At 50.9% G+C, this 10,267-nt stretch overlaps 1 protein-coding gene across 7 annotated transcripts in view; it reads right to left on the bottom strand.

Annotated features, from left to right (window-relative positions):
• Positions 1-312: 312 nt before the first annotated feature.
• Positions 313-10,267, bottom strand: part of CDC45 (cell division cycle 45) — a 30,511-nt gene continuing 20,556 nt past the window's right edge. For 5 of the 7 annotated variants that reach the window (XM_073222527.1, XM_073222529.1, XM_073222528.1 and 2 more), the window contains 6 exons: positions 5,920-6,058; positions 5,753-5,836; positions 5,164-5,282; positions 3,396-3,472; positions 1,586-1,652; positions 313-441 (listed from right to left, as the gene is read on the bottom strand). In XM_073222527.1, the coding sequence (XP_073078628.1) occupies positions 1,588-1,652; positions 3,396-3,472; positions 5,164-5,282; positions 5,753-5,836; positions 5,920-6,058 (484 nt within the window). In that variant the 3' untranslated portion in view covers positions 313-441; positions 1,586-1,587. Of the gene's footprint in view, positions 442-1,153; positions 1,281-1,585; positions 1,653-3,395; positions 3,473-5,163; positions 5,283-5,752; positions 5,837-5,919; positions 6,059-10,267 lie in introns of all 7 variants that reach the window. The other 2 variants (XR_012125444.1, XR_012125445.1) reach the window with 2 other exon arrangements.

Below are 10,267 nucleotides of genomic sequence, written 5' to 3'. Positions count from 1 at the left end.
CAAGAGGGTGGACTCAAGACGCTGCTGAGGCCAGGAAGGCAGGAGGAAGTGGTGGGAGGGTGGACAGAGTCAGGTCCTGGCCAACCTGCTGGGCAGTGGTCATCGCAGAAGCCATGTGGGCGCCCAGGTGCTCGGGGGCCCAGCCTCTGCCGACTGCTGCCCAGGGAGACTGGAGGCCACACCCAGGGCTGACTTCCTGAGGGGCCTCCTGGGCGCCCAGGGCACAGGATCAAGGTTCCCCTGGACCCACCGAAGGCTCAGAGTACAACCAAGCCTTGGCCCTGTGACCAGAGCCAAAACTGGGCCACCAAACCTAAAATAAGGATTTTATTTCATTAAAAACTGACTGTCGTGCATCTAAAACGATGTTCATAACTTACAGTCCAAATAAAAGCCAACTAATATAAATAAGGAAGAGGGTATTTCTGAAGAAATCATACTCTGGAAAAAAAAAAGAGAAAAAAAATGAATTTCAAATAATTCTGATGTTTCCCCAAATTAAACAAAGTGCCCAGGCCTTCCCTCTGACATGCTGGGCTGTTGCCTCTGAGAAGCCTCCACCACTCACAGGGATGAGGGGTGGGTATGCCTGGGCAGAGGGCCACCCCAGAACTACCAGGTGCCCTCCATCCTCACTGCACCCCCCTGGCCAGGTCCCAGCTGCTGTCTGCACGAGAACCCCTGAAGGCCTCGTGGCCCCGGCACCTTCTCACCTCACAGACCCTGCCCAGCAGCTGGTTGAGCTTCACCCTGGTGGTGCCCCACAAGGCTTCTCCCTGCACCTCTGGCACACCGCTCTTTGCCCTTCCTGCCTGACTCACTCTGCACCCTGCCCAGCAGTGCTGGCTTACCATTGAGACTGCAGAGAAGGGCTATGTCTCAATGCCAGCCCATCTGCCTGAGAACCCCACTTGTAACCTTGAATTTGGGTTCTAAGCTTACACCCCTGTCCAACCTAAGGCCCTATTCTGAGCTTGGCACTTGCTGTCCAAGGAATGTCAGCCCCACTGTAGATGTAGGAGTGGGCACACCTGCTGAGGTACCTGGAAGACCTCGCTTAAGACCCAAAGGGTTGGACCAGAACTGCTCCCCAACATGGGCCCTGTGTGCCCCAGCCCACCCCAAGGGGGAGGGGCACCTGCTTCCAGCTCACCACAGATGGGGACCCTGGGCTGGCACGAGGAGACCTCTATGTCAGAGCGTTGGCAGGTCCCATCTGCCATAGCAGTGGCTCCAGACCAGGGTAAACGTGGTCAGGAGAGGGCAAATGCTGGCACTTTCTGAAGGGATCCCAGGAGATTGATGAAATTAGCTCCCTCAAAAATGCCCCATTGTGGCACTGCCGCCAGTCCAGGGACAGACATGCCTGGGAAAATTGTGTTGGCCCCACATCTCCCCAGGAGCCCTGCTTGGTCTGAGAGCCATGTAGAAGCCTGGCCTGAGGAGGGAAAAGGCCAGATCGAAGCAGGGAATCGGGGAGGGCCCTCAGTCTGTGTCACCAGGGCTGACTCTGTGGCAGGGACCCCCGCCTCCTCAGAGGATCTCCCCCCAGCTCCCCTGCATCCGTCCCTCCCCCACGGCTCACCCTCAGGACAGGAGGGACACAAGCGCATCCAGAAACTTGCTGCGATCCTCTGCTTTCAGTTCAATTACTGAAGTAATGAAAGAAAAACATCTTGTGAGATGGGAGGAGCAGGGCGGGGCGTGAGGGAGAAGAGAGAAAAACAAGTCAGGGCGCGCGGCCTCCCCATTCCTGGTCATCCAGGGCATTCCAGGATATGCTCGGGCCCTTGGCGACCTGGAATATTCTGGACTGAGAGGTGCTATTTCTCTGTCCCTCTGTAGAGACTCCTGACAGCCCTGTTGGAGAGGCTGGTGCTGTGGTCTGGGGGGTAGACCCTCCAAGCAGCCAGGGGACCAGCAGTGACAGCCAGCAGAGTGAGCACAGGAGATGTGATGGTTCAGAACATTGAGCTAGGCAGAAGGGCCTTCCCACCACAGGACATAGAGCCCTGTCCCACAGCGGGTTGTGGGAGGCCTGTCTCGGGTCTCCTTCCAGCGGGTCTCTCAGTGTGTCCTCTTCTATAAAAGGGGACATGCTGCAAACTGCCTACATCTCTGGGGGCCCATTAGGCCGAAACAAGCATGCCCTCGTTAGGGCAAAACCAGGCAGCCTGGTCCCGCCAGCCATTTGCCTTAGGCCATGGCTGCCTCCCTACTCACAGAAGCCAAGCTGCTCCTGCAGGCTGGCCAGTGCCAACCTCTCCCCACTCGGGGGCATGAGACGTGAAATGGGGGCTGCTGCTGAACATGTACCTGCCCAAGAGCTACAGCACCCATTGGCCCAGCACAAAGATACTGGCGCCAGACCACAGAGGGGGCAGGGTGGGAGGCGGCACCGGGCCTCTGACCACAGTCATTGCTGTGGAGGCACGTTGTGCTGATTCAAAACACCCTTTCTGAGGCATCTTGTCCTCCCCAAATCCCGGTGTTGAAGGCCTAAGCCAGCACCTCAGAATGTGTCTGTGTTTAGAGATAGGGCTTTTAAAGAAGTGATAAGTCAAAAAGCCATTCAGGTGGGCCCTAATCCAATCTGCTGGGATCTTTATTGGGATCCAGTGAGAACACAGAGATGAGTGTCTACAAACCAGGGATGGAGGCCTCCGGAGAAACTGCCCCTCCTGATACCTTGATCAGACTTCCAGTCTCCAGACTGAGAATAACGTCTCTGCTGTTCAAGGCCCAAAGTCTCTGATGCTTTGTTTCAGCCCAAGCTGATTAATACATGGGGTGAAGTGTTGATATGTTTTACTTTAAAATATGTCATCAAAATTAAAAGGCAAATATGGGCAAATGTGAACTATGTTCCAGGCTGGCAACTGGAGAAGCTGTGATGTTGGGGTGCCGACTTGCAAGGATGGCCCTCTCAAGCCACAGGCCAGGGGGCTCCTCCGGCGCAGTGGGGCCAGTCACTCAGGACCCGCAGCAGCCTTGGGGAGGCCCTTCACCACAATGCACACAAAGCTGCTGGCCAGCACAGCAGCTGTATCCTGCTGTATCCGCTCCCACGGGAGGGGCGGAGACCCTGGGGGTACCGTGGGGCCCTGTGGGCCAGTCCTCCAGGCTGGCTGGTGATGTGGTCCAAAGGGCTGGATTGTAAGGCTGGAGCCAGGCCTACGGTTCCCTGAGCAGTACCTGCTCCCTGCCCAAAGGCCTGCCCAGGAGCCTCAAAGAGCCCAGATGGGGCAGGCCAGACCCCCCTGGGCCCCCTGAGCTGCCTGGAACAGCCTGGCCCGGGCTGGGTCCCAGAGGACAGGAGGGCTGCTGGCAGGGAACCTCTGACAACCAGCTTCCCTGCACTGATGTCCAGGGGCCCCAGAGCAGTGGACTCTCACCTGAGAAGTCAAAACGGTTGTGCAGGGTCCGGGAGTTGGTGCCCTCTGCTGCCTTCTCAAATGCCTGCCCAAAGAAGCTGTGGACACACAAGAGGCACACTGGGGGCCCGTCCACTGCAGTGGGCCCTTCCCACAATGCCTGGATGGACACTGGAATCAGCTCAGACTCCTGCCCGCCCACAGGGGACCCTCCCTGGGCTACAGCCCTGTGAGGCCTCACCCCTCTTTGGACAGTCACACCTCACTGCGCTTCCACCCTGCATCCTGCCGTGCCCTCCTCCACCCTCCAGGTCTGTGGGTCCTCTGCACCTCCCCAGGCTTCACACCCACTGCTCTGACTATAACCCCTCTTGTGCCCAGAACTGGGCTGGCAGCTGGGGCAGAGTGAGAGGCAGAGGCTTGCTGGGAGCTGGGATGGGGTCTTAGACAAGCCCAAGTCACACATAGCAGGGTGGGCCTGGGAGGAGCATGTGGGGCCAGGCTGCAGTGCGCTGCTGGAACGCGGGCCAGTGAGGGTCAGGGGACAGGAGTACCCTGAAATGCCCAGCTGGAGCTGCCACAAGTGCAGGTAGGCAGCGAGACAGCCAGGGGCACAGAGCCACCCCCTGGGGGCTCAGGGCCACTACAGGTAAGGTGCCTCCACAACAGCTCTCACACGAAACCGCATACTGGTGAGAGCTGACTGCTAACCAGCACGGCCACGCACAAGGACAAACCAGTGACCAGAGTGAGAACGCAAGTGGCTGTGCTGGCCCATGGGAAAATGCTCCATGTCCACCTTGGGAAGCCAGCCCAGAAGCCCCTGGCCAGTTCCAACCACGTGATTGCAAATCCAAGACCGACTGTGGAGTTTTGGAAAACAGCCCGCAACTTGGGAGCACTTGTCTTAAAAGTCCATTGTCCCTCCCAACTTGTTACTAAATGGCCTTTGCAGACACAGAAGTAGGTCAAAGCTCGCAGCAGTGGGGCTCGGATTGATCCAGACCCAGGACCAGTGTCCTCCATGGTGGAGGCTGACAGGCTAACTGGAAGACCAGGAGGCACAGGACGCTGTGTGGTCCTTGCCCCCAAGCTGCCCCACTAGGCACTGAGGTCACCTCTTGGGATGTGGTGGGGAGCATGGGGCCCGAGCCCAAGCCAGTGACAGGCAGCTCCCGGGAGAGTCACCAGGCCCTCCAGCCATGAAGAACATGGCGTGGGCAGCAGGGAGACAGGGGAGGTCCCAGGCCAAGGCTGCTGGCCGACACCAGGCTGTCCCCTTGGCCCTTCCTGCCTCTCCAGGGCTGGGTTCTGCCCCACCTCCTGCAGCAGGAGTGGGCAGAACCCAGCCCTGGAGAGGCAGGAAGGGCCAAGGGGACGTTTAGAAGAGGGGGGAGATGCTTCTCCAAAGTGCAAGAAGACAACCTGTGTGCTCACAGCCCCTGGGGACGCCGTCTCTACTAACAAAACTTAGGAGCAGCCTGAATGTCCAGCAGATGACAGGCGACCGCCACTCCCATTTAGCAGGCTACCTACTGTCAGAACTTAGTAAACATTCTCATTTAGGAATGTACACTAAAAGCAATCAGAAGTCCAGTCAAGGGGGCAGACAGAGGCTTGGTGGCTAACCTGCAGCCGGTGGATTTAAGCACTCACAGCCCCACTCCTTGGAAAAGGCTGCCCTGGGTTGTCCGTGGTGTTAAGGGCAAATATCATCTGACTCAGCAGGACCCATGGGCCAATGACCCTGGTGGCTCCCAACCCCCCAAGCAAGTGGCACTTAGCTCACTTCTTTCTGTCTGAGCTGTCAGTCTCTGGGGGGATGCCCACCACGGTCACCGTGCCCTGCTCCGCACTCAGGGGGGCAGCCATCACCAAGGGCAGCAGCTTGCAGCGCCGGTTCTTGGTCTGCAGAGGCAAGGTGCGTCCTCGGTCACAGAGCCCCACCTGAACGCGGCAGCGTCAGGGCGGCGCCTGGGCCAGAGCGAGGAAGGGTGCGAGGGCATGCAGAAGGCAGAACGAAGCAGGGGAAACGCAGCCCGCTGAAAAGAAACTTCTGCTGGGTGGCATGTCTGCCACGACAAACCTCAGCTTTCCGTGTTCTGCCACAGCTGAGCACAAGCTCTGGCCTCCCAGATTCCATGCAGCCCCTCCCTACCTGTCCAAGTGACCAGGACAGGGAGGGATAGAATCAGAGACTGTGAGAATGGAAGGTTCCCAAGGGTCAGCTAAGAAAAACACAGCTCAGAGAAAGGAGGGATGTGTCCAGACCCTACAGCTGGTAAAAGGTCACTGGTACCCAAGGCCAGCTTCTGATGCCCAGTCTGCGTTCTGCTCTGAGCATCTGCCTTCTGGCACCCACCCACCCAGCTCCTCACCGAGCACACAAAGGACTTGAGCAGGTGTCTGCTGAGCAGGTTCAGGGATGCTGGCTTGGAGAACAGCATGATGTCTGGAGTCCCCTACAGGGGAGGACACAAAGATGGTTTAGAGGGGGCAGCTGGCAGGTGTGGCCCAGTGCCTGTGCATCCATGGGGAGCCTGACCTCCACGAGGGCGCAGTAGAGGAAGGGCCCCTGGGAGACGACGAGGTTGGTGCAGAGGCAGCTGGCGACAGTCTGCTGTATGGCTCGCAGCCGCTGCTTGGCAAGTTCTAAGCCACGGTAGAGCTTGTCCAGGTTACTCCTGTAACGTGAGAGGTGCACGGCTTTGGCACAGAGTCATTAATGCACTTGGTTCCTGGGTGGGGCGGGGCAGTGGTTAAGGGGGTGGGTGTGTTTCCCTGCCTCCTGAGTTCCTTTCATGTGAAAGGAAGGAATAAATGTATAAACCAGTGATGGACATGAGAGGTGGGAAGGGGTGCTGGCGTCAGAAGATGGGGAGACCGAAAGCCAACAGAGAGGAGACTGTGCCCAGCAGGTTCTGGAAGGTGCCTGGAGGGCTGTGACAGAGAGAAGAGACGCCTGGGCAAGGACACACCCCCTGACAGGTAGAATCTTACCCTTCCCCGCCAAAAAGGAGAGTTCCCTTCCGAGGACATTAAAATGAACCCTCTGTGGAGATGTGATGGCCTCAAGCAAGGATTGTGGACCCCAGCAAGCAAGGGTCCTGCCCACCAAGATGAAGGGATGCCTTCCAGCCAACAGGCTGTGCCCAGAGACCTAGGGCTCAAGAGGCTTCCACAGCCTCCCTTGTGAATGTGAAGGACCACCAGACATTTGAGAAGTAACTGTGACCTGAAAAAATGACCCAAGAGGAAACAGAGACCTTGAAGAACAAAAGAAAACTTAAATGAACTCTAATTACTATCTTTGGAGAGATCTGGGCAATGAATACATTCATAAACCAAGATCAGGATGCTATGAAAAAGGACCTACCAGAAATGGGGAGTGTTTATGAAAAGCAAAAATGATTGCAAAAAACAAAAAACTGACTCAAAGCATAGAGGATAAAGTCAAGAAAAAGCTTCCTTAACATCAATAAGAAGACTTGCATTCTATTTTCTAACCCATGGAAAATAATAAGGCAAAAATCAGAGACAGAGTATTGTTCAAGGAAGCCTGGAAAAACAAACAAACAAAAACCCCCCAAAAAGTAAAGAATAATAAACTCTGACACACATGTGGGGAAATAGTAAAGGAACAGTACAAAAGCATTCCCAAGTGGAGGGCCTCGGATTCAAACAGCTCACCTGAGAGCCTAGTACAATACAGGAAACAAGAGCGCTAAATACATCAGTATGAAATTCCAGAACACTGAGAATCAGAGGATCCTGTAAGCTTCTTCAGGTGGGGTGCTGGTACATTTACAAAGAATCAAGAGCCAAAATGGCTCAGACTTCTCGTTTGCACCACTGGCTACTGGAAGACAGGGTAGTAATGCAACAGGAAATTGTCTTCCACCTTGAATTCTCTACAGGCTAAACTAGCCATCAGATGAGGGTAGAATAAAGATATTATCAAACATTAAGAACTAAGAACGTAACTTTAAAAGTACTTGAGAATTGTGCTCTAGCCAAATGAGGGAGTAAAAAAAACCCCACAGATGAGAATCCTAGGTGCACTGGCTCTAACCCAGGGGTACAGTCAAGGGCCATCAGTGGTGGTAGTGGGCAGAAGCCTAAAGAGCTGAGGTTCAAGCTGGAGTCAGAAGACAGAGCCTCAGGCTCTCTGGTACAGAAGGGGCTCAGGGAATACCTGCTGGATGGACAGCCTAGAAAAAACTGGATGCGATAAAGGAGGCAATGAAGAGTTCCAGGAAAAACAAAGAGGTATACCAGAAAGTAATGTAATCACTGCACATCGTTGACTCGGGAATATTTTATTAGCACAATGAAGTAACACTACTGATTTTCTTCTTTTACAATCAACTGATAGCCAAAGATGAGATAACTTGCATTCTATTTTCTAACCCAAGATTGTGTTATCAATCTTGAAAATGTAAAAGCACACAATTCAGAAATTGGGAGGTATGGGAAAGGAGAAAGGTAGGGATGCTAATATCCTTTTCTTATAAAGTAGGGAGACAAGGGACACTGGTGATAGAACAAGATCCTATCTTATGTAATTATGTTAAAAGTTACAAAGGAGTTAAAAATAACTGTAAAAATAACTATGGCATAACTGTACAAACAGCAGGGGGAAGGAGCACAAAGGTGGAATAAATGCTCTTTTGTCACAGCAGGAAGTCAGCAGACAATGTCTGAAGCTGATCCATCAATTCTAGAGTGACAGTGGTAGCCTGGTAGTATAGTTTTTGGATTTCCCCATATTTCTAGATAAAAACAGAGCAATCACATCACAAAACCAAAAACCTGGGACCATTACAAGCAACACAAGGAAAGGAAGGAACATCACAGACCTCAAACTATAAACAGGTGGGAACAGACTCCCAACTGGCCCAGAGACCGGCTCTTGCTGACGTCGGTGTGGGAGGGAGCAGAGGAACAGCAGGACCTAAGAATCATGAAACACTCAAGGCAACTGGGGAACAGGAGCCAAAACGGAGAGGAGTTTTGCCGTTTCTGAGAACAGGTGAGTCCAAGGGGCCATGGTGAAGTACAAGAGGCCACAGAAGGGGAAGAGGTGCAGTAAAGAGTGGGGGTCAGCATGGTCCAGCCCCTGGGAGTCTCACCTGACCCTCTTTCTATGCTGGGCCCCTCACTGAGGAGAAGTTCTGAGAATGGAATCAGCATTGAGTAAGACTGAGATGATAGAAAAGGGAAAAAGAAAGTACAGATAAAAATATCCTGGGACTGTAGTGGAGATGCTAGCAGACTGAAAAGGAGGAAGTAAAACCATCTCCATTTGCAGATGACATGATTTAGTATATAGAAAAATCTAAGGAATCCACTAAAAAACTACCAGAAGCAATAAATGAGTTCAGCAATGTCACAGAATACAAAACCAATATACAAATATCAACTGTATTTCTATACAGTAGCGATGAGCAAGCCAAAAATAAAGCTATGAAAAGTCCATTTACAACGTCCAAAAAAATAGTTACGAATAAATTTAACAAAAAGAAGTACAGAGCTTATTCCAAGAAAACTGCAAATACTGTTGAAAGAAATTAAAAATGATCAAAATAAATGGAAAAACAGCCCACATTCATGGATTGGAAGACTTAATATTGTTAAGATAACAATACTCCCCAGACCAACCTGAAGAGTCAATGCAATCTGACACTTCTTTGCATAAACTGACAAGCTGATCTTAAAATTCATATGGAAATTCAAGGAGCCTAGAATAGCCAAAACAAGCTTCAAAGCTGCAGTGATCACACCCACGTGGTACTGTCACAATGAGAGATGTATCAATTGATGGAACAGAATTTGAATCCAGAAATAAATTTCCCACATTTATGGTCAACTGACTTTCAACATGAGTGCCAAAATAATTCAGAAGGGGAAAGAAATCTTTTCAACAAATGGTGCTGGAACAATTGCACATCCACTTGCAAAAGAATTAAGTCGGGCCCTTTCCTTACATCAGACATAAAAATTAACCTCAAATCAATCGTACACCTAATGTAAGGGCCAAAACTATAAAACTCTTATAGAAAACAAATGTATATTTTCATGACCTTGGATTAGGCAATGCGTCTTAGATATAACACCAAAAAAAAAAAAATCAAAACCAAGAACAAAAGGAGCAATCATCATCAAATAGATATCATCAAAATTAAAACCTTTTGTGATTCAACAAATAATATCAAGGAAGTGAAAGGAAACTCACAGGAAAGGAGAAAATATTTGCAAAACATTTACCTGGTAAGGGATTTGTATTTAGAATATGTATTTCTTCCAACTCAATAATAAAAAGACAAATAACCCAGTTTCAAAATAGACAAAGGACTTGAACAGACAATTTTCCAAACAATATATATGAATGGCCAATAAATATATGAAAAGCTGCCCAACATCATTAGCCATCAGGAAAGGCAGATCAAAACCACAATGGGATACAACTTCATATCCACTGGGTGGCTATAATAATAAGACTGACAATAACAAGTGTTGACAAGATAGATAAGTCCAAACTCTCACACACAGCTGGTAATAACGCAAAATTATACAGTCATTCTGGAAAACAGTCTGTCAAAGTTAATCAAAAGGTTAAATATAGTCACCATATGACCCAGCAATTCCACTTTAGGCATAAATGCAAGAGAAATGAAAACATGTCCACACAATTATGCGTATGTTTATGGCAGCATTATTCATAATAGTCAAAAGGTAGAAGCTACTCAAATGCCCATCAACTGATAAACAGATGAAGTGTGGTATATCCATACTGTAGAATATTATTTTCAATAAAAAGAAAGGACATTCTGACAGATCACAGGTGAACTACAACATAGGCGAACCTTGGAAACATTATTCTAAGTGAGAGA

This window comes from Manis javanica, chromosome 15 (assembly GCF_040802235.1).
Source record: "Manis javanica isolate MJ-LG chromosome 15, MJ_LKY, whole genome shotgun sequence".
NCBI classification, from domain to species: domain Eukaryota; kingdom Metazoa; phylum Chordata; class Mammalia; order Pholidota; family Manidae; genus Manis; species Manis javanica.
The sequence above is the reverse complement of the archived record's forward strand: the minus strand, read 5'-3'. Positions and strand labels throughout refer to the sequence as shown.